Below are 27,863 nucleotides of genomic sequence, written 5' to 3' on the forward strand. Positions count from 1 at the left end.
TGGCCGGTTCCCCTCTCTCCACTGGGATTCTCTGCCTCTAACCCTATTACAGGCGCTGGGTCACTGGCTTACTGGTGCTCTTCCATGCCGTCCATATGAGGGGTGCGTCACTTGAGTGGGTTGACGTGATCTTCCTGTCCGGGTTGGAGCCCCCCTCGGGTTCGTGCCGTGGGGGAGATCTTCATGGGCTACACTCAGCCTTGTCTCAGGGTAGTAAGTTGGTGGTTTGAAGATATCACTCTAGGGGTGTGGGGCAAGGTAGTACCTGCAAGAGGGTGTTGTGGATGACAATGGAAGAGCTCAGAGACACAAGCCGTCCGCCACTGACATACAAGGTGTGCCACAAATGCGCTGGCTAGGCTACCTAGAACTTTTCATTCCACATTATTGATGGAAATTATATTTTTAATTACAGGTGCATACTAGATGATGCACTCTGCATAAAGCAAGCTCAGCCCTATTTGTTCTATTGTCCAATTGCAGTTGTTATCCAACCCCCCGTTCTTTTAGTCTCAAATTCATATGAACAATTACAAGATTGCTGTAGTTCGACAGGTCTTTCATCTGCCCTCGGGTTTCAAGTTGGAAAAACTCATAGCCCACTGAGTGTTTTACAATGTTATGGTTGGAAAACTGTCCAATAGAGACCTTTCACTATTTACAGGAGTTCAGCTATCCATAATCAGAACCAGCATCATGCCACTATGAGGCTGAACAAGAATTGTTCCACTGCACCAGGTTACTGAGTGATGACACATTCACTCAACATCTAGACTGAATACACTTTCACAGACATTCCATGTTTGCTTCATGCATTATCATCCTGTAAAATAAAGTTAATTTTGACATGCTCTCTGTTTTCTTTACTTATATTAGTAAATGTTGCATTACATATAATTTTTTTGTTGACTTGATGAAAGGTTATTCTTCTCGTTTGGTTTTGTTGGTGATACTTGCTGTCGTCTGATCTTTCTGGGCCAGACTATGGTCTATTATTAATGTTTAGGGTATTTCATGTACATGCATTGCCTAAATTAGTGGGAAGGGAGGAAACATGGGTGGTACAGTAGTAGCTAACTAGAATGCATGGATGATTCACATCATTGATATACTATGTAAACAGAGGAACTCCCAAGAAAAAAAAATGGTTAACTTCAGTGGGGTAAGGAAATGTTAAGCCTATAAATAGCTAACTAGTTCATTTATAACAAAAACATACATTTGATTAGCTAGCCGATTTCGAGTTGATAACAATCAAGCTAAAGGTATTAGCGGGCTGGCTTTCTATGGGCCGAACCATTTTAAATAACGTTAGCTATGCTAACATTAGTTTCTACTTGGTAGCCACAAGATTGTAACGTTTCACATGGTTACAGTTGTCTAATATGTTACTCGTTTTAGCGTAGAAGGGATGTTGTGACGTTTTGAAATGTGTGTGTGATGATTTATGCGCACTATGCATGATGTTAGCGGAAAACGATGTCGGAACTCCAAACGTCTGTGCAAGTTAGGGACTGTGTTGGTTATCCCGGAAGAGCTTGTTGGAACAGAAAGTGCTGGGGCGGTCCTTTGTAAAACAATAGATCATGATTCGTTCAATTCGAAACCGGGATATCCAACCAGTGTAGGGTGCCGCCTTGAAGTCTGAGGCACAGACACAATATTATCGTTGTTTCTTGTAACACATCAAAGCCTCTCAACTAGTCAAGGACGTAAAGAGGCCGATGTTAGTAAGATTAGCTGAGATCACCTGTCAAGTAAACAAGCCAGCCGAGAACGACGGTCAAAGTTGATGTCACTTCAGTGAAGGTAATTGGTATAAATACCATGCAATTTCTAATTATTACTTTGGTAATGTCGAGACGTCAATTTGCACACCCATTCAACAGCGACATCAAAACAATGCTGAATGGCTGTCCTAGCTACAGTAGCGCACCTACGATATGTTTTTAAATATACCAGATAGGTGCAATGTAGTGTTTTTATCGGGGCATCCATAGTAAAACGGCTCACCTGGAGAAATTAGAGTGACATAACTTGCTCAAGCGAAGGTCACGTCGACAGTTTTGACCTTGTCACACATGTATTCGAACCAGTGAACTTTAATTAGGATACTGGCCCACCGCGTCAGGCTGGCTACTTGCCGCCGGAAAAGCGATACTTGCATGCGAAATTTTAGCCACTGAATATTAATTAACATGTCATTGGCAATATCTGTCAAAGGGTAAAATCTAATAAACTTAGTCCACTCTGTTAGTAACCGATTATAGTTCTGGAAACCGAACTGTATTGAGATCAAATGTTTTGTCGATGAGAAAATTGGCAGAATTTTGGCCAAAATCCATCTTGTCCTGTCCCACTGCCGGACACTGGGCTTCCTCTTACCACCATATTTGGTAGTGAGTGGAAACGCCAACCGGATGCTTCACATTTATACATCCAGTGAAATTTCTCATTATAAACTGGGTGGTTCGAGCCTTGAATGCTGATTGGCTGACAGCCGTGGTATACCACGGGTATGACAAAACATTTTTTTTTACCACTTTAATTACATTGGTAACCAGTTTATAATAGCAATAAAGCACCTTGGGGTTTTGTGATATATGGCCAATATACCACGGCTAAGGGCTGTTCTTACCCACAACGGATACAGCCCTTAGCCGTGGTATATTGGCCATATCAAACCCCCAAGGATGCTTAATTGTTCGGTCTGTGCCTACACTATAGGTAAGGGATAATCAAGGAGGGGATATGCGGTCTATGAAAAATAATGAACTACATGGAAAGTGTGTTCTAAGACCCGCTGGCAGAGTGGAACTGGCCTTCCATGGAGTTGCGTTATTTTCCAAAGAACGCATAGAGCCCCGTGTTGATTATACCCTTTCATACCATGGCTATAATTTAACACATTTGCCAGTAGAAATGTGTTCAACATCCACTGAAGTAGATAGCCATCTAGTAAACTTGCTAAAGTAGTTCATGGTAACCAAACAGACTTGCTAGTTTAGCTAACCAATCCATCAATCCTAGCTTGCCACTGACAATCAAATTTGACAATGCCAATAATGTTTTCAATTAGACTTTTTCAAAAGCTGCTCAAACATAGAACATTAAGAATTAACTCTAGCCATTGAAGTATACAAATATACCGTGTGTTATAGGATGTTATACCGTGGCATTGTTGAATACTAATTTCTTATTGGCTTGAAGGGCATTCTAGAGCGTGCATTATTTCCCTATAACGCATGGTATATCGGCACAGCAGAATTCAATGGCTATAGTTCATTCTTACATCGTTTAGTTTCAGCTGCTTTTTAAAGCAAAAGTCGAATTGAAAACATTGGTATTGTTGAATTAGATTTTCATAATACCAAGCTAGGACTGATGGTTTGGTTAGCCCAACTAGCAAGTGGTTGGTTACCCGGGCAACTACTGTAGCTATTCATTTAATTTGCCAGCTACTTCAGTGGATGTTGAACAGATTTTCTAGCAGCACTTTTATACCATGGCTATAATTTTAATCAACAAGCGGCTATGCATTCTATGGAAAATAATGAACGATGTGGAAGGTATGTTCCACAACGTGCAAGCTGATGTCAAATGTATTTCTCAACTCCTCCTCCTAATAACAAATTACTAATTGGAGCCAATTACTCACTGGAGCATCTGACATAGGCTTTGAAAAAGCATCCGCCGGTAGGCTATCAGTGCAGCTGGTAATGTTTCTAGATAGGGCCACGCCTCATTCATTAAACATTAGCTTACATTTTGTATCATCTGACTCTTTCTGCCAACCTGGTGCCAATCGACACACACCTGTCACCAACCTAAACAAAAATGTACCTTTCTTTCTTGAGTTTACACTGAGTATACACCTGATCTTTCCATGAGACTGACCAGGTGAAAGCTATGATCCCTTTTTGATGTCACTTGTTAAATCCACTTCAAATCAGTGTAGATGAACGGGAGGAGACGGGTTAAAAAATATATTGAGACAATTGAGAATGTGGGTCATTCAGGGGGTGAATGGGGCAAGGAAAATATTTAAGTGCCTTTGAACGGGGTAGGGTAGTAGGTGCCAGGTGCACCGGTTTGAGTGTGTCGAACTAACACTGCTGGGTTAAGTTTCCCTTGTGTATCAAAATGGTCCACCACCCAAAGGACATCCAGCCACCTTGACACAACTGTGGGAAACATTGAGGTCAACATGGGCCAGCATCCCTGTGGAATGCTTTTGACAGCTTGTAGAGTCAATGCACCAATGAATTGAGGCTGTTCTGAGAACAAAAGGTGGTGGGGGGTGCACAACTCAATATTATGAAGGTGTTCCTTATGTTTGGTATACTCGGTGTATGTCCTAATGTTACAATAATTCAGTGAAAAGCATTAGCTGACACACCCAAAAATGTTTGTAGAGTTACTGATTAACCGAAGATAAACTGCATGAAAATAAAGTCTCATACTAAATGCTCAATTTTATGAATAAACCTCAACCAACATTTTGAAACGGTGATTGAGATTTAACCATGAAATTGTTGGGAGCATAGATGCGATGTGCAACTTTCTATGCATCTCTTTGCAGGGACCAGGCTTGTCCTGTGGGGTCACCTGCAGTTATGAATGTGAACAATGATGTGGAAAAGCTTTTAAATGGTGAAGGACTAGAAGTGAACGACGAGTTCGATTCGGCACCCGCAGAGGTCCAAGCAGTTGCCTTGAGGAAAACGATAACCTACATCGTCAGCGCTGTCATCTTCAATGAAAAGGTAGTGAGCAATGAACTCTGTAAGGATAAGGGATTAATTCACCAAGCTAAAGAGCTAAGTAAGTTAATTAGGTCACTTACTAACCTGACACGTTACCATTCTATCATGCAGAATCCGCATGGCCTAAGGACATTAGACTTCTGTGGCCTTTGTCTAAAATAAATGTACAGTAGGAATTGATGGAACTTACACTTCCAGTTAAACTTAATTCCTGCTATAAAAATGTTTCAAACATGAAATCATAGCTCCCTCAGCTCCAAGTAAACAACGGAGACTCATGAGAAACTCTGGAAGAGTTGAATGCACAGTGGGTCAGCATGATTATGGAGACGAGTGTAAACCTTTTTTCAGCACTTTGGATGTCGTCCTGGGGGAAATGTCATCACGGTCAACTGGTGGAAGATCAGTGCCGTGGATCCCGAGACTTTTTGGATGTGAACAAGGTCAAGCCATTGGATCTAACCAAAACAATACCAGTGGAAGCAGAGTTTGTGGCTCGCACATTCTTGCAAATGTAAATCGCAAATGGACGCCACTAACAGGCTGACCACACCGCTCACATCGCGTGTGCTGCAAAATATATTTAGAAATCTGTTATTCAATTATTGCACCCACACTGCTCGCGAGCGTCTGCGTTGCCAAGGGCTAAAATATAAATCAGTTCTATTTCTGACAGCAGATTGCACTGCAAGTCCTGCCTCTCCCATCTCGTTGGTTTGTATAAGTAGGTACCAACGTGCCATCTCCTCATTGGTTATACCCACGTGGGTGACTGAAGACGAACGAGGTCAGTGGCTGTAATGCACCTAATTTATGAAAGTTGCCAATCACAATATAAAGTCAAGAGATGAAAAAGCCTGGGAGGGAGCTGACTAGAAACGATTCGGTTGACCATTTTATGTGTGGATTAATTGGCGGAGTAGACTTTTTGCATTTCAGGTAAAATAGCTCAATGTTTATATCCCAGGACAAATAAGCTAGCATGTGCAAGCTATCTAGCTAAATTGCCATAAATGTTTAATGCTTTTGACCTGTCCCCAAATTAATATAATTGTTTGTTTTTGATATTTGACCTGCGTGTCATGATCGCGTTTGGTGTGGGGGGACAAAATACATTTATGCACAATGCCGCACGAGCGCAGCCGGTTTGGGTTCCGTGTAAGTGTTCTGCATAGATAACAGCGGACCTTGGTCAGCAATGCCGACTGTGGTGTTGGCACTGAAGCATGGATTGACATTTGTGGCATCTATAGCAATGTACGAACATTCCTTCTCCGTGAAGAATGTATTAGGTGAACAAACACAGCATGTTACATCAATGAAAAACACAGCTTGTCCAGCTGGCATTTGAGAGGGACTTAAACAAGTACATTTCACCGGGAAATACAATTGAATCAAACTGAGGTTCAACACATAATCAAGGAGGCTGCAGCTCTTCTAAATGGTAAGCTAAAACCTTTATGGCATTGGTCGCCATGCCAGAAAGATTAATTCAATGGTTTTCCCCTCATGTAAGCCTGGTTGTTTGGCAGACATTTTTAAATGTAATGTACTATTTACTTTAAGCCTTTGCTTTTTTCTTCAATGCATGTTAAATTTGTGATTCTTAATGTCATTGCTTGCTTTTGCGGGTCTAATTCCTATTGATAGATAGAGGTCGACCAATTAAAACGGAATGGCCGATTTTAATTTGGGCCGATTTCAAGTTTTCATAACAATAGGTAATCGGTATTTTTGGACACCGATTTGCCTTTTTTTTTTCAATTTTTTTCAATTTTTTCAATATTTTGTAACTAGGAAAGTCCGTTAAGAACACATTCTTATTTTCAATGACGGCCTAGGAACGGGGGTTAACTGTCTTGTTCAGGGGGGATTCGTTTTTGCAACCTTCCGGTTACTAGTCCAACGCTCTAACCACCTGCCTTACATTGCACTCCACGAGGAGCCTGCATGGCAGGCTGACTACCTGTTAAGCGAGGGCAGCAAGAAGCCAAGGTAAGTTGCTAGCTAGAATTAAACTTATAAAAACTATCAAACTAGTAATATCATCAACCATGTGTATCTAACGTGTCCTGCGTTGCATATAATCGATGCGGTGCCTGTTAATTTCTCATCGAATCACAGCCTACTTCGACAAATGGGTGATGATTTAACAAGCGCATTTGTGAAAAAAGCACTGTCGTTGCACCAATGTACCTAACCATAAACATCAATGCCTTTCTTTAAAATCAATACACAAGTATATTTTTAAACCTGCATATTTAGTTAATATTGCCTGCTAACATGAAATTGTCACTGCTCTTGCGTTCATTGCACGCAGAGTCAGGGTATATGCAACAGTTTGGGCCGCCTGGCTCGTTGCAAACTAATTTGCCAGAATTTTACGTAATTATGACATAACATTGAAGGTTGTGCAATGTAACAGGAATATTTAGACTTAGGGATGCCACCCGTTAGATAAAATACGGACCGGTTTTGTATTTCACTGAAAGAAAAAAACGTTTGTTTTCGAGATGATAGGTCATTAATATGGTCGAATCTGGAAACTAAGGCTCATATTTCTGTGTTTATTATAATTAAGTATATGATTTGATAGGGCAATCTGACTGAGCGGTGGTAGGTACCAGCAGGCTCGTAAGCATTCATTCAAACAGCACTTTTGTGCGTTTTACCAGCAGCTCTTTGCAATGCATTGCGCTGTTTATGACTTCAAGCCTATCAACTCCCAAGATTCGGCTGGTGTAACCGATGCGAAATGGCTAGCCAGTTAGCTCGTGCGCGATAACCTTTCAAAAGTCACTCGCTCTGAGACTTGGAGTAGTTGTTCCCCTTGCTCTACATGGGTAACACTGCTTCAAGGGTGGCTGTTGTCGATGTGTTCCTGGTTCAAGCCCAGGTAGGAGCGAGGTGAGGGACGGAAGCTATACTGTTACACTGGGAAGACTAAAGTGCCTATAAGAACATCCAATAGTCAAAAGTATATGAAATACAAATCGTAGAGAGAGTCCTATAATAACTACAACTTCTCACCTGGGAATATTGAAGACTCATGTTAAAAGGAACCACCAGCTTTCATATGCTCCCATGTTCTGAGCAAGGCACTTAAACGTTAGCTTTCTTACGTGGCACATATTGCACTTTTACTTTCTTCTCCAACACTTTGTTTTTGCATTATTTAAACCAAATTGAACATGTTTCATTATTTATTTAAGGCTAAATTGATTGTGTTATATTAAGTGTTTATTCAATATTGTTGTAATTGTCATTACAAATATATATTTTTTAATTAAATCGGAAGCAGCTTTTTTGGTCCTCCAATAATGGGTATCGGCGTTAAAATCATAAATCGGTCTACCTCTAATAGATATACAGCTTTCCCTTAGTTTATGGGTATAGGAAAGTAGCCTGTTGGTTGTGCTCTGAGGTGAGCGCTGGCATGGTGTTCCTGTTGTCCTGGCTGTCCACTTAAGTGGTGTTGAAATTGGCAGTGAATCCTTTCATCGCACTAACTGGCCTTCTGTCTATGGTCCTGAATCAATGGTTATGGTGTGTGTTTTAATTAGCTCATCACTTGGGCTACCAGTCTTCGTGGGGCTTCTCTTCAACATCCCATGCTTTCTTGTGTGCAAAATTGCAGTTGTGTATATGGCTGCATTTCAGATAGGCCTAGATTTCTGTATGTCGCAGTAGTATAGGACCAATAGCATGGTTACACACTTCAGCACTCAGCAGGCCCGTTCTTTGAGCTTTTGTGGCCTACCAGGCCGTGGCTGAGCAGTTGTTGCTCTTTGACGTTTCCACTTCACAATAACAGCACTTACAGTTGACCGAGGAAGCCCTACCAGGGCAGAAATTTGACCAACTGACTTGTTGAAAAGGTGGCAACCTATGACTGTGCCATGTTGGAAGGCACTGAGCTCTTCAGTAAGGCTATTCTACTGGCAATGTTTGTCTATGGAGATTGCATGGCCGTGCACTTGATTTTATACACCCGTCAGCAACGGGTGTGGCCGAATCCACTAATTTGAAAGGGTGTGTGTACACACACACACACACACACCTCTTGTTATATAAAATGATTGTATGGCTGTGTTTCAGAAATGTTTGTGCAGTAGAACCAATCTACCTTGTTTATTAGGGCTCCCCATGGATTTAACATGCCGCCTCAGGAATGTCATCCTGGAGTAAGGTCTGCAAGGGGCATGAATAGTTTCTGGTACTGTTTTTTTATTTTTTATTTAAAGACATAATTACACTTTATCAAAGTGCATCCTATTGTGTGTGTGTGACCTGTATTTGCAGAATGAGGTGCTCATGGTGCAGGAGGCCAAGGAGAATTGCTACAAACAGTGGTACCTTCCAGCTGGCCGTATGGAAGAGGGAGAGAGCATTGTGGAGGCTATGAGAAGGGAAGTGAAGGAAGAGGCTGGATTCGACTGCAAACCAATCACCCTGGTTCTGGTCCAAGAACAGGGGCCACAGTGGATCCGATTTGTTTTCTTGGCGGAGATTACAGGTAAAAGTTTATCCACGTATTTCAGCTTTTCATACAAATGGCAGGCTTAGAGTTGTGCTCAGCTTTTATATTCTTCAAGAAAGTGGGTGGGTATATACATAAGTATGTGGACACCTTTCAGCCACACCTGTTGCAGGTGTATAAAATCAAACACGCAGCCATGCAATCTCCCTAGCCAAACATTGGCAGAATGGCCTTACTGAAGAGCTCAGTGACTTTCAAAGTGGCACTGTCATTGGTTGCCACCTTTCCAACAAGTCAACTTGTCAAGTTTTGTTTTGAACTTCTTGTATTTCTCAGGAGTCAGCAGCATTGAATAGTTACTTTTTTCACTGCTGTTCCCGCATATTTTCCTCCCTTAGGAGGCTCCCTGAAGACGACAGCAGAGGCTGATGCAGAGTCTCTCCAGGCTCAGTGGTGGGACCAAGACTCGCCACTCACCTTGAGGGGTCGTGACATCCTCAGACTCATCGATACCGCCCTGAAATACCAAAAGAAGCCTTGGCATCCTGTGGTTCACCCTATAGACATGTGCTGCCATGTTGTTGTACAGCGACTTCTCCTCACCTTCAGCAGCTCTGATGGGGTGCTTTGGCTCCTTTTGGGCAACATTAAGGACCTGCACCTCCCTGTGGCTGTGTCTGTGAAAACCCACACAGTCACATGGGCGGCCAACACATTGGTACAAGAGGCCATGCCCTCCTCCTACTACGACCTCAACGTCAACACAAGGGGAATCCTGGGACTACAGCACAATGGAAGGGTCCCTGGGAAGACAGATGGACTCTGCTTCAACACAGTGGTGTCTTTAGAACACACTGGGGAGGGGCCACACACCAGTCAACCACCACTGATCGAGAGCCCTCGCTTTCAGTGGTACAAAGTGGAGAATCCTCAGCTAAGAGACAAGATTCAGCAGAGAATAATTACTGAGTCCTTCCTTCCAGTGCATAGTCTCTACTAAGGAGCGGGTGAAATGACATTCCAAAAACAATAGACTTTTTACTTGATGATTTTGGGAATGCATTAGGAATGTGTGGGGCAAGTACCCGTCTATGAGCGGCCAAAAGACATGTACCTTTGAGCAAACATTACTACAGGTGATATTACGTTTATCAATTTGTACACCATTTGTCATTTAGCAAACACTCTAATCCAGAGCGACTGACATAAGTGAGTACATTTTCTGACTTTTTCGTACTGGTCCCACCTGGGAATCGACCCACAACCCTGATGCTCTACCAACAGCCACACACCACCATTCAGAAAACTGCTGGAAAAGATTGAAAAACAATGTGGAAAATGGACTGCAATACAGAATAGGGTCTACAACCTTTTGATCAAATGTTCAATCAAGTCTTCTATAATTTAAACTACATTCATCTACCAATCATGATCTAGCTTCATGATATGATCCATTTTAGATAAGCCACATGAAATCTGTAATACCCATGGCAGAAAAATCGAATTACTGTTATGAAAGCATGACGTTAGGGCAAGCACAGGGTGGCTTCTGACAGTACGAAGCAAAAATAATCTCTTCAGCTATCACATTGTAGGAGAGGGACGCAAACTTCAATGCATTATATTTGGTTGCACTGCTGCTCATGTCGCTGTGTCTGTTTTAAAATACAGAAAACCAACTCTTAGTAAGCTAAATACTTTGAGGCTCATCTCAATTGTTAAGTTGCATGATCATACTTTACAAAGACTGATGTTTAAAACAATGTATTAAGACCCATGTGTATAATGACCCTGGTCCACATAGGACACCAGACATCACTTCAACACAGAAATAAAATGTGAGAAAAGGTAAGCGTTTTGTCATGAATCTTGTTCTGGAAGCAACTCCATAGAGTGGTCGCTAGCTAGCACAGCCACAAAGTACAAATCTTTAAAAGCCTAACCTTAAATTAATACCAAAAAGCAAAATGTTTTAATAGATTAACTTTGTACCTGGCCCATCTAGCAAAAACCGCTCAGTTCTGCCTCTAGGACAGACTCATCCTGCCATGCAAACAGAAAGTATCAATAGTTAAACTGGATAATGCACAGTTTTAGGTTGTTCCAACCAGTCTCACAGCCCAGATGATCATGTATCAAACTTCATTAAAAGTGCTGATCCAGGATCAGTTTTCCCTTTTAGACCATAATGAACATGATCCTACATGCATACCGGCTCAATCATCATTCTAATCTCAGGAACCTGGGATAGCCTACGCAACTGTTACAAAGACAAGATGGAACGCAACCTTTTACATTGATTTGACCGACTGCATACATTACTTCCAGGTGATAATTTGCATAGTCATTATGTAACATAAGCAAAACATTTCAGCATTTACAATAAACTTAAAAATGGAGATGAATCTTACAGATTTGCTATTCTCGCAAGTACCAATGCTTCATCTTTGGAGAACAATTAGTGTCCTTGTACCTCCTGTCGTGCAACCAACAGAAGTAAGCAGCTATGACTGGTGTCGTCCGTCTTCTGACTGGGTGTTCCGTTCAAGGATTCACACGGTGTCAGTGTTCTGCAAGTTTGTTGTTGGCGGGAAGTTTGACAAAGGCAATGGCCGCCAGCTCCTTACAAAACTCCTCCAGGATGATCACTCCCTTAAGCAGGGGCATGTGATCCACTCTAGGGAGGCAAAATCCACACAAAATCATTGTCATTTCCTGTCTGCTTCTCAGGAGGGTGGTTTTTCTTATTAGGACAAAACATGTATTGTACTACCAATTGGTATAGTGGAGGGTCAACGCACATAAATGCCGTTTACATCTTTTTTATATTGCACAAGCATTTACGCACATATTGCATTGAAAATAAGGAACTTCATTCAGCATGCATGGTGACCAGCTTTTAACCACTACATCACTGACCATCACGTTCAGGAAGCACACAATTAATTTAAACTATTCAGACCCCTTTTCCACATTGTTACATTAGCCCTATCCTAAAATGGATTTAAAAAAGTCCTCAATCTACACACAATGACAAAGCGAAAACAGGTTTAGACATTTTTGTAAATGTACTAAAAATAAAACTTATTTACATAAGTATTCAGACCCTTTGCTATGAGACTCAATTGAGCTCAGGTGCTCCGAGACAGGATTGAGGTACAGATCTGGGGAAGGGTACCAGAAAAAAAATATGTATTCAGCATTGAAAGTCCCCATGAACACAGGGGCCTCCATTATTCTTAAATGGAAGAAACTTGGAACCACCAAGACTCTTCCTAGGGCAGGCCTGCCCGGCCTTACTGAGCAATTGGGAATAGGGCCTTGGTCAGGGAGGTGACCAAGAACTCTATGGTCACTCTGACAGAGGTCAGAGTTCCTCTGTGGAGATGGTTGTCCTTCTGGAAGGTTCTCCCATCTCTGCAGCACTCCACCAATCAGGCGTTTTTGGTAGAGTGGCCAGACAGAAGCCACGCCTCAGTAAAAAAGGCACATGGCAGCCCACTTAGAGTTTGCCAAAAGACAACTAAAGGACTCTGATGATGAGAAACAAGATTCTCTGGCCTGAATGCCAAGCGTCACGTTTGGAAGAAACCAGGCACTGCTCATCACCTGGCCAATACCACCCCTACGGTGAAGCATGGTGGTGGCAGCATCATGCTGTGTGGATGTATTTCAGTGGCAGGGACCGGGAGATTAGTCAGGATAAAGGGAAAGATGAACGGTCCAAAGTACAGAGATCCTTGATTGAAAACCTGCCCCTGTGTTCTCACGACCTCAGACTGGGGCGATCGTTCACCTTCCAACGGTACAACGACCCTAAGCTCACAGTAAAGACAACGCAGGAGTAGCTTCAAGACAAGTCTCTGAATGTCCTTGTGTGGCCCTGCCAGAGTCCGGACTTGAACATCTCTGGAGAGACCTGAAAATAGCTGTGTAGCGATGCTCCCCATCCAACCTGAGAGCTTGAGGATCTACCTTGAAAAATGGGAGAAACTCCCCCAATACATGTGTGCCAAGCTTGTAGCGTCATACCTAAGAAGACTCGAGGCTGTAATCGCTGCTTCAACAAAGTACTGAGTAAAGGGTCTGAATACTTAAGTAAAATGTTATCAATTTTTATAAATTAGCAAAAAAAAATTCTAAACCCGTTTTTGCTTTGTCATTATGGGTGTTGTGTGTAGATGGATGAGGGGAATTTTTGTATTGTTATTTTAGAATAATGCAAAAAAAGGTGGAAAAATGCACTTTGTTTCTCTATGGCACTTACCCAGACTCCCCATCCAGGCCCATCAGCTGCCTTCGGACATGCACAAGCTTCTCTTTGAAGTTTGGGATCACCTCGATCCTCTGCATCAGTTCTCCTATCACCTTTCAAACCAGGAGAAACATAATTAGGAATGTATTTGTCAAAACTATAGCTTGGTAAAATCTCCAAAAAAGACAAGGAGGTTAGTGTAGAGGTCACCCACCCTGATAAGCACAGAGAACAGGGAGCGGACTCCAGGGGCCAGGATGATGTAGGGGTCTAGCAGGTACTCATGGAGGTGCGGGTGAGGGAACACAGCCAGCCTGGACAACACCGATGTCACCTGGAGGTTCAGCTCATAGGGCTAAGAGAGAGAGAGACGTCACAAGTGAGGGGATGTTTGTGACTAAACACAGCACTCATGGTGGTCACTAATGTATTATGATGACAATGCAATAATTGTACTATATACAAAACACAGTTGTACTGAAAGTGCTCCATCTTGAGAGCTTGGTTGCAGACATGCAAAACCTTTTGGGATTGTATCAACAGTGGACCAATGAACAAAATAGAAAAATAAATCCCTTGAAGGCTACCTGCTCAAGGATCCGGCCTATTCTGTCAAACAGGACTTTGAGGAAGTGGCCTTCGAAGAAGTCAGAACTGGATACAGACAACTCGGTTGGTTTGAGGGACTTCGGCCAATCCCAATCGAGCAAGAATGCAGTGCACTCTTTAAGCTAGATTTAAAAAATAAAACAAATCTAATGATTTAGATCGGAGACCTCAATTTATGCACTTATGCTACTCTTGGCATTGACTTTCACTGCTTGAAGTTCTCTGCTCACCTGCCCATGAGCGTCATGGACATAAGTTTCATATCGGGCACCTTGGACATGTTGAGAGGTTTTTGCTTCTTGAGGGACCAAACACAGAAAACTGCAAAACAAAACGACAGTGTAAAGTTTAAAAACTGTAAAGCGAGTCATAGATGCTAAAATACAAAAAGTTGTTCCTTCATGAGAGATGTCTGATCAGTTTTCTTTATGACTTGAATGAGGGGATGAATGTTGTGCCTAGACTCAATTAACCATCAGTAATACATTTCTCTCTATGCAGTTCACTTTATCAGTGTTCTATTTCATTCTGTGGTTAACGGCACCTGTTTACAATGTCCAATGCTTGAGTTTGTCCACTGCAGCGATGTTCTCTCATGAGCTGGGGTCGATGCAGAAGCTGCTCTGAGCTGTTGAATTCATCCTCACCATACATGTCTGTAAAGAAAGGGTCCTCCTCTAGTTCTCTGTTCAGGTACGGGGGAACACAAAAAGATATGGATAGTGCAGAAGCCATTCCTGAATGGTATTGCTGACTGTATACTCCATTTGGTCTGTCATGAACTAGTCATAGTCATGATTAACTATTCAATTCACCCTGTGTGTCAATGGCTCGCAACAACCTTGATTTCTATTAGCCCCTACAGAGAGGTCATCTGTCCATTGGAGCTCTACCTCTGGATGAGTTAACTTACCCGTTCTCCTCCACGGGATCGGTGTCAGTGAAATGCCTGCAATCATCCCCTCCCCCCAGAGTGCGTGTCACGTAGCAGCGGTTCTCCAGGTTCCTCAGGACCAGGTTGAAGAGAATGTCCCTGTGAGGCTTCTGTAGGAGCTCTTCAAACAGGAGCAGAGTAGTGATACTGATCTAGGAGGCAGAGAGAAAGTACAGCACGTCACCAGCAGTAACGCTGGTACTTCCTTTAGTTTTGTATGCCAAAAGAAGAATAAGGGAATACAAATAGCTTAACTATATTCATAGTAGCAACATGAGAGATGTGAACTCCAGTTCTCTCGTCTTTAGTCATGTTCAGCCTTTTACTGAGGGCTACAGTAGCAGCACCTTCGGCTTACCTCATCGGAGATGTGGTCACAGTGCTCTATAAGTTGATAACGCAGCACATGACTCTCTGTGTCCAAGCGCTGCTCCCTCTCTGTGTGTCTGCCTAGGAGGAACGAGACCAGCTCTTCCACCATGGCAGGGGATTGGATGTGACGCACCGAGCAGCACAGCAGCGCCGTATTCACCAGCACGCCCATCTCGGACCTAAACACAAACCACTGTTTAATAATAGTCCATACGTCCCAGGTACAGTGCATTCGGAAAGTATTTAGACCCATTGACTTTTTCCACATTTTGTTACAGCCTTATTCTGATACCTTATTTACATAAGTATTCAGACTCTTTGCTATGAGACTCGAAATTGAGCTCAGGTGCATCCTGTTTCCATTGAAGATCCCGGAGATTTTTCTACAACTTCATTGAGTCCACCTGTGGTAAATTCAATTGATTGGACATGATTTGGAAAGGCACACACCTATCTATATACGGTCCCACAGTTGACAGTACATGTCAGAGCAAAAACCAAGCCAATCAGGTCGAAGGAATTGTCCGTAGAGCTCTGAGACAGGATTGTGTCAAGGCACAGATCTGTGGAAGGGTACGAAATAAATTCTGCCACATTGAAGGTCCCCAAAACCACAGTGGCCTCCATTCTTAAATGGAATAAGTTTGAAACCACCAAGACTATTCCTAGAGCTGGCCGCCCAGTAAAAGGCACATGACAGCCCGCTTGGAGTTTGCCAAAAAGGCACCTAAAGACTCTCAGACCATGAGAAACAAGATTCTCTGGTCTGATGAAACCAAGATTGAACAAAGTACTGAGTAAAGGGTCTCAATAGTTGTCAATTTGATGTCAATTTAAATAATGATTTGTCATTGTGGGGTATTGTGTGTACATTGATGAGAAAAAAATCAATTTTAGAATATGGCTGTAATGTAACAAAATGTGGAAAACGTGAAAGGGTCTGAATACTTTCCGAATGCACTGTATATGTACAAAACCCCATTGGAGAAAATGTAGGTGGGGGTCACTTACATTTGGAGCAGCTCATGCTGTAGAACACCGACAAGCCAGCAATGGTGAATTTCTTTGGCCAATTTCACAGCGAGGCGCTACAAAAACAGCAAATATACTGCACTCGACATCCTCTCTTGGTGGAAACTCAATTAAATGGTCAAGTATTTCAGCTTTTTTTTATATACCTTTGGTGCCTCCCTCATCAGATGGTCAAGGAAGTCCAGCCAAGCGAAAAACCTCTCCATGTGCTCACTACCAGGAAACGACTGCCTTTCCTGCATACCGCTCTGAGAGAATGAAACACTGCACAAAACATCATCAGGTCCATTACCAAATCAAAACAAGATGATAACTGTACAAGTAAAGTTGTGGGGCTTGCTTTAGCTCTAAGTATTTTTGTGGTAATGGAAGAAATTTAAAAGTTTTACTTCACTATTTAAAAACAAAGTAGTTACATAATCAAATTTAGTAAAATAATTGGTCTGATTACTTTGATAGACTATAATCAACCTTATTACTTTGGATTGTGGGGCAGTTAGACCATAAAAATGTCTAAACTACAGTTGTTGCATGTGAAAACTGCAAGACAGGACAAAGTGATCTGTCAGAAGATGGGAATAAAAGGCAGGATGAAGTGGACAACACTTAGGAAAGCAAAGCAACTGATTCATTCATTATGTGGGTTTCAGATCCACAATTTACTTTTGTAAAACGTTTAGTGTAAATTTAAGTTTGATTTTAGTTGAATGATAATTTAATGATTAAAGTTTTAGGCTATTATTTGGAGAGAGAAATTATGTTGCATCTAATGATGACAGCTCTTTAAAAGTACTTTTGTGGTAGTTGAAGAACAGGTTCGTATGTACAGTCGTGGCCATAAGTTTTGAGAATGAAAAATAATATTTGTGTCACAAAGTCTGCTGCCTCAGTTTGTATGACGGCAATTTGCATATACTCCAGAATGTTATGAAGAGTGATCAGATGAATTGCAAAGTCCCTCTTTGCCAAGCAAATGAACTGAATCCCCAAAAACATTTCCACTGCATTTCAGCCCTGCCACAAAAGGATCAGCTGACATGTCAGTGATTCTCTCGTTAACACAGGTGTGAGTGACGAGGACAAGGCTGAAGATCACCCTGTCATGCTGATTGAGTTTGAATAACAGACTGGAAGCTTCAAAAGGAGGGTGGTGCTTGGAATCATTGTTCTTCCTCTGTCAACCATGGTTACCTAAAACGAAACACGTGCCGTCATCATGCTTTGCACAAAAAGGGCTCAACAGGCAAGGATATTACTGCCAGTAAGATTGCATGTAAATCAACCATTTATCCGATCATCAAGAATTTCAAGGAGAGCGGTTCAATTGTTGTGAAGAAGGCTTCAGGGCACACAAGAAAGTCCAGCAAGCGCCAGGACCGTCTCCTAAAGCTGATTCAGCTGCGGGATCGGGGCACCACCAGTACAGAGCTTGCTCAGGAATGGCAGCAGGCAGGTGTGAGTGCATCTGCACGCACAGTGAGGCGAAGACTTTTGGAGGATGGCCTGGTGTTAAGAATGGCATCAAAGAAGCCACTTCTCTCCAGGAAAAACATCAGGGACAGACTGATATTCTGCAAAAGGTACAGGGATTGACCTGCTGAGGACTGGGATAAAGTCATTTTCTCTGATTAATCCCCTTTCCGATTGTTTGGGGCATCCGGAAAAAAGCTTGTCCGGAGAAGACATGGTGAGCGCTACCGTCAGTCCTGTGTCATGCCAACAGTAAAGCATCCTGAGACCATTCGTGTGTGGGGTTGCTTCTCAGCCAAGGGAGTGGGCTCACTCACAATTTTGCCTAAGAACACAGCCATGAATAAAGAATGGTTCCAATACATCCTCCGAGAGCAACTTCTCCCAACCATCCAGGAACAGTTTGGTGACGAACAATGCCTTTTCCAGCATGATGGAGCACCTTGCCATAAGGCAAAAGTGATAACTAAGTGGCTCGGGGAACAAAACGTCTATTTTGGGTCCATGGCCAGGAAACTCCCCAGACCTTAATCCCATTGAGAACTTGTGGTCAATCCTCAAGGAGGGTGGACAAACAAAAACCCACAAATTCTGACAAACTCCAAGCATTGATTATGCAAGAATGGGCTGCCATCAGTCAGGATGTGGCCCAGAATTTCATTGACAGCATGCCAGGGTGGATTGCAGAGGTCTTGAAAAAGAAGGGTCAACACTACAACTATTGACTCTTTGCATCAACTTCATGTAATTGCCAATAAAAGCCTTTGACACTTATGAAATGCTTGTAAATATACTTCAGTATTCGATAGTAACATCTGACAAAAATATCTAAAGACACTGAAGCAGCAAACTTTGTGGAAATTAATGTGTCATTCTCAAAACTTTGGCCACGACTGTAGACCTACTGATAGCTAGCTGTAGTTCTAATAAATAAACTCTTCTGGCTAACAGTGATCGCTGAAAAGTACATTTCCTGAAAAAAAATGTGGTGTGCTTGTTTTGAAGTATGTATGGTTTCAAAATAACTTGTAGTAATGATGGTGACTGGTTATAGTCGAAATAGGTGGTAGATGAAAATATTGATTTAATGGTAGGATAGCTTGAACATGTGAAAGGGTTACAATTATTGTTGCAGGGTATTATATGGTAATTCATGCAAACGTGTGTTACAGATTTTACATTTACATTTTAGTAATTTATACATTTACATTTACGTCATTTAGCAGACGCTCTTATCCAGAGTGGGGATCGAACCCACAACCCTGGCGTTGCAAACACCATGCTCTACCAACTGAGCCACATTGAAAGCAAGTCTTAGAAGCAATAGATTTGTTCTATATGCACCATTTCCATGCTTCCTGTTCTTACGTTTCATTTTGGTTTTGTACAACTGCTTCAAAACAGCTGAAAATACAATATTTTTGGTTATGGAAAATATATTTTCATTATTCTCTACACTACACTTCCTTCCTTGTTTTGTCAAACTAAAAACCAGGAAATGGGGGGAGCGATTTCTGCATCTTTAAATCAAATTATCTATCTAACATTGCTACATAGCCTGCAAGGATAGACCTTTAAATGCAACATTTTAATAAAAACAGTTCTATAAAACAGTTTTATGAGTATGTTGTAGACAAGGACAGGGAGCACAGCAAAATAGCCTCAATTAGCTAGATGGCTGGCTAACTAAGTTGGCTACTGTAGCTAGCTAGCTAGCTAGCTAGCTTGCTTCTTTACAACAATTTGAAGCAGCCAAGGCAGGCACGACCAGATGGTATGATAGACAAACTTGTTGCTGCCATAGCTTATCTAACTAGCGCGAGTCGGTTTGGCTACTGTCCCTCTCTTTGTGCCACACAGACTGTCACACACCGGCCCCTGCTCCTCTTCCATCCCTCCCACACCCTTCTGCTGAAACAAGTGGTAAAGTGCAGTTCGCGAACGATTCTTTTTTCTGAGTGACTTGTTTATTTTAACAGTTTGTTTGACCTGTTGGCTGTAATGAATTCTACAGAATGATTAATATGTGCACCTCTGGTGTCTCTGGAGACGTGTTCTGACCAACAACTGTCTGTCCTATATGAGTGCAGGTAAAATAGATCATGCTGCAAACAGCACTTTTTTTTTTTTGAAATACCACATTTAGAACTGATAATTGATCACATGGTGCAAGATTTCATGCAATTAATTGATTATTGAACATTATGATGGACACAGCTTTGTAGAACCAAAACATAAACAGCCCATCTGCTCAACAAACTCAAGAACAAATCATTTGGGGTGCTGCAGTTCGAACGATAATGAACTTTTCACCCTCACGGCAGTCAAGCAATGCATTCCGAGTCATTCACAATTTAGTCTGGTTGGGGTCACAACTAGACCTTGTTTCAAATGTACCAAGAAATAATCTTATTTGTATGCCAAATGTACATTGTTTAAAGCACACTTTTACAAGTTTCACAAATTACAGCGCCAATAAGCCCCTTGTGGTGAACTGAACGAGAGGCTTGTAGAATCATGACTATTTTGAGTTTTCAGTACATTGTTCACCAGTAAGGGCTCCTGCATGCTCTGGGCCACTAAACTTACCTCCAGTGGGTCTGGGGGAAACTGTGGATGTCTGCAGGTTCCAGCGTAGCCGGGAGCTGGCTGAAGAGCTCACACAACCTCTCAGCTAGTAGCTGACACAGTGGGGTGCTTTCAGCCAGGCACACTGCAGTATCTTCCTTTGGTATGCTGACAAGGAGCAGCAAGCTCTCAAAGGCTTTCAGTGCAACTCTGCTTTTCTGAACAAGGAGACAAAGAAAAACGTGGCAAATTATTGATAACTTGTTCAAGCCTCAAATTCATGAATTATGTATTGGTTTGTAAAATAGTCCTTGCTGAACACACCTGGCTTCTGCTCAAGTGGACCAAGACATGGATGAGGCCTGCATTGGCTGGGAAAATAGTGGAGGGAGAGTCAGTGGGTGAGTGCTGTTGAGGACTGGAGGTGGAAGCAGGGTTGGAAGCTGTGGGGTAATTGGAAGGCACAGTCTCTCCACTTCTCCCCTTTTCTGTATCCTCAGAGGTAGAAATAGACCTCTTGGAGTGATTATCCTTTTTAATCTACATGACAAGTAAAACAGTGTAAAAAAAATTATAAATACATCAATCATACATTGACATTACTTCGGATGATGCAATGAAATCAACCACAGAGTCAACTACTGTCAAACTAATGACGTGATAAAGTACTACTACCACTACTTTTAATTTTAGAACTTCTACCATTAGTACTACTATTCAGTATGCCCATTGCCTACACATGTTTAGTGCTTGAAAATGCATAACCAAATCAAAAAGGTTGAATTTTAAAGTACCTCTAAAATGTAGTTGAGAACATATGGATCTTGTTTCACCCTGGAGCAAACAACAAACATAAACTGGGCCTCCTCTTTCTCAGTCTGCGATCCCAGAAGACCACACAGACGAACCAGCTTCTGTTGAGAACAATGTCAGGAATTTTGGGAGGACAATTTTACAGTTAAGGAAAGCACATTTAAAATATTACTTTATCTTGGTAAAGAGACAACGATAGACAATAGTATTTTACAGAATGCTGTGGTAGCCATGCTGGTTAAGTGTGCCTTGAATTCTAAATAAATCACAGACAGTGTCACCAGAAAAACACCCCATCACACCACCTCCTCCATGCTTCATGGTGGGAACCACATAGGCGGAGATCATCCGTTCACCTACTCTGCGTCTCACAAAGACACGGTGGTTGGAACCAAAAATCTCAAATTTGTACTCATCAGACCAAAGGACAGATTTCCACTGGTCTGATGTCCATTGCTGATGTTTCTTGGCCCAAGCAAGTCTCTCCTTCTTATTGGAGTCCTTTGGTAGAGGTTTCTTTGCAGCAATTCAACCACGAAGGCCTGATTCATGCAGTCTCCTTGGAACAATTGATTTTGAGATGTGTCTGTTACTTGAACTCTGTGAAGCATTTATTTGGGCTGCAATTTCTGAGGCTGGTAACTCTAATGAACGTATCCTCTGCAGCAGAGGTAACTCTGGGTTTTCCTTTCCTGTGGCGGTCCTCATGAGAGCCAGTTTCATCATTGCACTTGATGGTTTTTGCGACTGCACTTGAAGAAACGTTAAAATTTCTCGAAATCTTCCGGATTGACTGACCTTCATGTCTTAAAGTAATGGACAGTCGTTTCTCTTTGCTTATTTGAGCTGTTCTTGCCATAATATGTTCTTGGTATTTTACCAAATAGGGCTATCTTCTGTATACCACCCCTACCTTGTCACAACACAACTGATTGGCTCAAACACTTTAAGGAAAGAAATTCCACAAATGAACTGTTAACAAGGCACACCTGTTAATTGAATTGCATTCCAGGTGACTACCCCATGAAACTGGTTGAGCGAATGCCAAGAGAGTTCAAAGCTGGCTACTTTGAAGAATTTCAAATAAAATATATTTTGATTTGTTTAACATTTCTTTTGGATACTACATGATGTCTTCACTATTATTCTACAATGTAGAAAACCGTAAAAACATAAATAAAAACTTTTGACTGGTACTGTATATAAATAAGGTATTTATTTTTATACATAACCAAAAATGGCAAAAAAACTTGCTTTCACTTAGTCATTATGGGGTATTGTCTGTAGATTGATGAAAAAAAAAAATCAATTTTAGAATAAGACTGTATGTAACAAAATGTGGAAAAAGGGGTCTGAATAGTTCCCGAATGCACTGTATATCAAATTTCCAACAGCCATAGACAACATAGTGACGAACAATAACGAATGACTCCTTACCTGGACTGGCCTATACACATTGAGGATGTGAAGCATTGGCTTTTGGATTTGTACCAGGATCTTGGAGAAGAACACCAGGACCTGCTGGTTCATTCCTGGGGGGTACTGGCAGGACGAAGAGATCAGTGTCGAAGAGAGGGTTATCAAAACATACCACATATGACAACATTTCATCTGCTGTGTGTGTGGTACCTGTGCTTTGCCTAGGGTGCAGAGGGTCTCCAGCAGTTTGTGCTGTAGGAGGTACTCCATACAAGGGCCCATCTCCTCCTGCCCCTGTTGGCCCTCTTCGTAAACTAAGATATCCAGCATCTGCTTCAATCGCCATGGGATGTCTGTCTGCTTTACAGGCCTCGTTTGACCTGGAAAAACATCACAGTTGAATGCACTCTCAACATAGGCCATTATGAACACATGCCGAATATGACAGCAGTATTAAAAGGAAATAGACCTACTGCCAACAAGTTAGTTCGCAATGTAACTCAGGCCAAGTTCACTTGGTGGCACATCCGGGGTATTCAACATTTTCTTAATTTCAACATTTCAGCAGTGTCTCAATCTTACCAGTAGTTTCAATGTAATAATTGGTTATCCCTTTCCAGTGGTCCACGAAAGAGTCCAATAAATTTACTGATGGCTCCCTCTAGAAAATAGAAGAATGGAAACATGAGATGATTCAGCTCAATGAATGTGTGCCTAAACAATTATGTCCTATCCAGCACAAAACATATTCCATTGATCAGTTGCGCTTCCTCCTGTCTTGTATGAGCTTGTCACTCTCCCCATCCCCCAAGAAAGTTGCCTACTGATGGAATGTGGTATCATATGCCTGTGGAATTCCACTTGAGCAACTATGGATTCAGGTCAGTCTAGTCCATAAAGAATGTTAGAGGTCTCCAGTGGTCAAAAAGCTATAATAACATGGCCAAAGCCAATAAGGGCTTCCACTATTTTAATGCAGTTAACTGGTTGGGACTTCCAACTTCATTGGGTGATCTCTCCTGGTGATCATGTTAGACTCATGTCCAACCGGGTCATCAGGAGGGATCAGCCAATCATGAAGAAAATTGCCTACTTGCTTTCACAGGCGTTATAATGTCAGAGATACAAAGATGAGTCATCTATCTATCTATCTCTATGGGATAGCTGGAACTCTTTATCAACAAACATTTCAGACGCCATGGCATATGTAGTTTTAAGGTAGCAAGCTAACTTTAGATGCTTGTCCGAATGATTAACACATCTACACAACTTCATAATAACATTGGCATTATTCAAAAGCATATTACACCAAATAAATGTATCTAGATTGCTTGTCACCGTCTTGTTAGCTAGTTTTGACTACTTGTCTAGCTAGCTAACGAGTTGGATTAGGCTGCAACTTGTTATTTGGCGCATCATTTAACTAAATGTAAGGCCTATAAATATTTAACTTTTAGCTGCTAGCTAACTTTTTTTAGCCGTTGGCTAACTTTATATGGGCCAAAGTCAAAGAAGTAAAGTTAGCTAGCTGCTAGCCAATTAGCTTGCATCATACAGTATCTACCCAGCTAGCTAAATCCAGGAAGTGGAATACGAAAATGGCTTGTCAACAACCATTACTTACGGTCTCCAACGCCTGTTGAAAGAGATGTGTCAGTTTACTGAACATATCCATTATTTTCGTCGAATTAATAAAACGTTTTACAAAATATGGTAAACATTTTTCCGTTTGCCAGCTCCAAATACGATATTGCCACAGATAGAACAACTAGCCAGATGTTTCACCGAATGTATAAATGTGAGGCATCCGGTTGGCGTTTCCACTCGCCACCAAATATGGTAATGAGAGTAAGCCCAGTGGCGGGCAGTGGGAGGAGATGGTTTTCGGCCGACATTTTGCTCATTTTCTCTCCAATAATACATTTGATCTCAGTACAGTTCTCTTCCCAAAACTAAAATCAGTTTTTTAGACTTTACCCTTTGCCAAAGTTTAAACATATATGCATTGTTTAGAAGGAGTGCAAGGGCATTTCAGAGTGGGCGTTCCCTAACGGAAATATGCAAATACATACTATAAAACGCCAACAGGATCTCGCGAATGGCTCTGCTCACCTCCATGCTTGTTCTGCCCACAATGATTAATTTGCTCCCATTGGAAACGACAGGGTGTGGTCTGTATTGGGTTAGTTATAAAAACAAATCTTTGATATTGCTGATGTAACAGTGTAGGTTCCGTTCCTCTCTTCGCCCCAACCTGGGCTCGAACCAGGGACCCTTGCACACATCAACAACTGACACAACGCAAGGGGAAACCCTACTTCAAGTCTCAAAGGTACTTGCCTCAGAAGATGATTTCCAGATAAATCACACTTTCTTTTACCTGGCATTAACACATTGTTAAGCAGAATCATAATATACAGTGTTTACAGATGGTTTATACACACTTATTTTTCTCATTACCAGTTTACTACATGAAGTCATCTGATAGTCAACTGTTAACTGTTTTTTTTATGATTGCATTTAACACTGATAAACCATCAACTACACTTCCACAATGTACATTTATCCAAAACATTTTCCCCCAGAAACACTTTGAGCAAACACAGATGCTTTAATTACTGTTTTATTACCACAGTTATCAGTTTACAGCAAATAGTAGGCCAACCTAAAATTTAATACACAAAGTCTATTAATAAAAACATGGGAACATTACAATAGATGTCACTGTATCACAACATATTTCAGGAATGTAAAACATCTCAGTGATACTAAGTAAAAATGTAATGGTAAAAACACTTTATAAAAAGATATGTTTAAATTATACCACAGAACTGTATACGGTGAACATGACTTCAATTCATATCCATATATAATGTATTTTTCATGACTTCAACATTGTGTATTTATTGTAACTCAATTAGTGATGAAAACAGTGCAAAGTTAAGTCTGATGAATTGCAATACATACATAGACAAATTAGACAATACAAATTGTTCTTTAAGAAATGAAAGACAGAAAAACAATGAAAGTGTTACACCTCAAACTGAGAGACAATCCTGAATTCCTGAGTCAGGCTTTACAAGGTTTTCAATTGAATTACCCTCACAGGAATCTCTTATTAATGCCTCTGTTTTAATGGAGAAACAAGCCTGTTTATCTAAGGGCCTGTCGCAAATGGCACCCTATTCCCTATATAGTGCACTACTTTTCACCAGACCCTTATGGGCTAAATAGAGAAAGGGGTGCCATTTGGGAAGCAAGTATAGTGTATTGTATTATCATCAAGATGGATGACATTTCTGATGACAAAAATGTTTGGTAGAAAATAGGAAAAGTATACAAGATAATTGTTACCGAAACAACCAGTATAGTATTAAGTAGAAGGCATTGTCTCCCACTCCTACAAAAATAATGAGAAAAAAAGAACACATGGTACATTTAATTGAACAATTATACTTACTTATATTCCTTAATTTAATTGTCTTGATATGATTATCTCAATGGGGCAGAGTGATGTTCAGAATAGATTCCTTTTCTCTGATTTTCAGACCATTTAGGCCAAAACTTACCTTCTTTCTCTGAAACACCTTGCCATGCTCAATAAATAGGGCAGAGGGGGCTCTTTTCAGTGAGTTTTTAGCAGAGGCAGTCCTTCGCAGTAGTGGAGTGAAAAACCCACCCTGTGGAGACAAGGCCAATAAAATGAGCACAGACCTTAGAAAAGACCCATGGTGGCAGGAGCATGGGGGCCACAGTAGCACACTCCACCACAATATCAAAGTGACCCAGCCAAGAGGATATAAAACACATACTCCAATACAATGACATGCTGGTAAGAAGAGTAGTAGCAGGTGATTCCTTTTTCTTCTTCCTAGAGCTTACCAAGTTCTGATATGCAGATTGGTATTGTTGAGTTGGATTTGTTTACAATGTGTCAAACAACTTTGGTCAGCCAAAGAACCCTTTCAAGCTCTGTAGGAAAATGATTTATTTGAGGCTAATGATTGCAAAGGCCTCATCTTTGAACTGGCCCTCTGGTCATTGTATCTAAAGAGGGGGATAGCCTATTTATGTGCACTGTAGGCTAATTGCTTCTCAACACACAGGCATCTGTACAAATGAGGGGGAAAGGCATTTTACACAGACATTATGTTAGACAAGAATGGAATTAAGGGAGAAAATGTGTCCAACCTACAACTGGAGAAAATATGAAACATTTCCTTGAAGTTTTCCCCCTGATTTATTAATGAGTCACCTTAATAATTAGACAAATTCTGTTTGGATACCATGTCACATTATGAAGATGTATTTTCACTTTAACACACTAGTGTTGTGTTGAGCATTCTGAACAGTAAGTGGCAGCATTGTGCCACAAATCTTCTCAGAGAAGGAGTGCTGATCTCAGATATATTTTTTTCTTCATTTTAGATCATAATGAATAAGATTACATGGACATGTGGAAATGTGGGACCAGATCCTAGATCAGCACTTCTACTCTGAGACACTTTATGAATATGGGCCCTGGATATTTTCAGGGATAAGACCTCTGGATGGCATAACAGGGTTGTGGGTGGCAGCGTAGTTGTGTTACCTGTGCCCGTTCTGTACAGAATGCCAGAGACTGTCTGAAGGAGGTACATTTGGCGGTCTTCCCTGCAGTGATGAGGTTCATCTCTGACCCAGCTCTCAGCTGTACCCTTCTCTTCCCGGTCAAGTCCAGTTTCTGAACCCCCCGCTCCACCTCACACGATTTCCTACCTGTTACAGAGCAGTCACTGTCACAAATCTGCAGTAAATACCTACGTTAAAGACCTTTTTTTTTTTTTTTTACTAACAATGAATGAAGTTAGTTATAGCACCAAATTTTAAGATGGAACTCAACTTTGTCCCAAAGACTCGAATTATGGCAGTTTTGTTGAGAGGAAAACATGATATGTGTTTTTAAGAGGCCCTTGCCTTGACCTTCTGCCATGAGGCTAGATCCTGCTTCCATGACCAAACCACCAGAAACGACGGCTTAGCATCAGCACTCTCCAAACTCCGAGCACATGGGAGCATTTCCCTCCACAACTCCAAGAAGGAATCCAAGCTCACTTCTTAACAGTGAGTAAGAGCTGGAGTAACTGTGGCTGTACATTCCCTCCT

The 27,863-nt window shown here is 41.5% G+C and overlaps 3 protein-coding genes across 6 annotated transcripts in view; 1 reads left to right on the top strand and 2 right to left on the bottom strand.

Moving 5' to 3' along the window:
* Window positions 1-1,453: 1,453 nt before the first annotated feature.
* nudt18 (nudix (nucleoside diphosphate linked moiety X)-type motif 18) lies at window positions 1,454-11,098 on the top strand. Of its 2 annotated transcripts, XM_029722288.1 has the most exons (4): window positions 1,457-1,809; window positions 4,583-4,766; window positions 9,069-9,282; window positions 9,645-11,098. In XM_029722288.1, the coding sequence occupies exons 2-4, from the start codon at window positions 4,617-4,619 to the stop codon at window positions 10,244-10,246; spliced, it is 966 nt and encodes a 321-aa protein (XP_029578148.1). In that variant the 5' UTR covers window positions 1,457-1,809; window positions 4,583-4,616; the 3' UTR covers window positions 10,247-11,098. The 2 variants fall into 2 exon arrangements, with proteins under 2 accessions (XP_029578150.1, XP_029578148.1); XM_029722290.1 differs by lacking the exon at window positions 4,583-4,766 and having other exon boundaries at window positions 1,454-1,809.
* A 2-nt stretch (window positions 11,099-11,100) lies between these two features.
* fhip2b (FHF complex subunit HOOK interacting protein 2B) lies at window positions 11,101-24,550 on the bottom strand. Of its 2 annotated transcripts, XM_029722287.1 has the most exons (17): window positions 24,343-24,550; window positions 23,301-23,379; window positions 22,929-23,098; window positions 22,737-22,841; window positions 21,281-21,400; window positions 20,811-21,026; window positions 20,508-20,704; window positions 16,595-16,712; window positions 16,428-16,504; window positions 15,403-15,595; window positions 15,024-15,196; window positions 14,655-14,795; window positions 14,341-14,431; window positions 14,089-14,232; window positions 13,716-13,856; window positions 13,514-13,614; window positions 11,101-11,923 (listed from the first exon to the last, which is right to left on the bottom strand). In XM_029722287.1, exons 1-17 carry the CDS (start codon window positions 24,391-24,393, stop codon window positions 11,809-11,811), a joined length of 2,232 nt encoding a protein of 743 aa, XP_029578147.1. In that variant the 5' UTR covers window positions 24,394-24,550; the 3' UTR covers window positions 11,101-11,808. The 2 variants fall into 2 exon arrangements, with proteins under 2 accessions (XP_029578147.1, XP_029578146.1); XM_029722286.1 differs by having other exon boundaries at window positions 22,737-23,098.
* A 775-nt stretch (window positions 24,551-25,325) lies between these two features.
* Window positions 25,326-27,863, bottom strand: part of si:dkey-220o5.5 (actin filament-associated protein 1-like 2) — a 99,115-nt gene continuing 96,577 nt past the window's right edge. For both annotated transcript variants that reach the window (XM_029722291.1, XM_029722292.1), the window contains exons 14-16: window positions 27,310-27,476; window positions 26,288-26,398; window positions 25,326-26,118 (exon numbers count right to left, since the gene is read on the bottom strand). In XM_029722291.1, the coding sequence (XP_029578151.1) occupies window positions 26,092-26,118; window positions 26,288-26,398; window positions 27,310-27,476 (305 nt within the window). In that variant the 3' untranslated portion in view covers window positions 25,326-26,091. The remainder of the gene's footprint in view (window positions 26,119-26,287; window positions 26,399-27,309; window positions 27,477-27,863) is intronic.

The sequence above is a fragment of the Salmo trutta genome, chromosome 29, assembly GCF_901001165.1.
Source record: "Salmo trutta chromosome 29, fSalTru1.1, whole genome shotgun sequence".
In the NCBI taxonomy this organism is placed as follows: Eukaryota; Metazoa; Chordata; class Actinopteri; order Salmoniformes; family Salmonidae; genus Salmo; species Salmo trutta.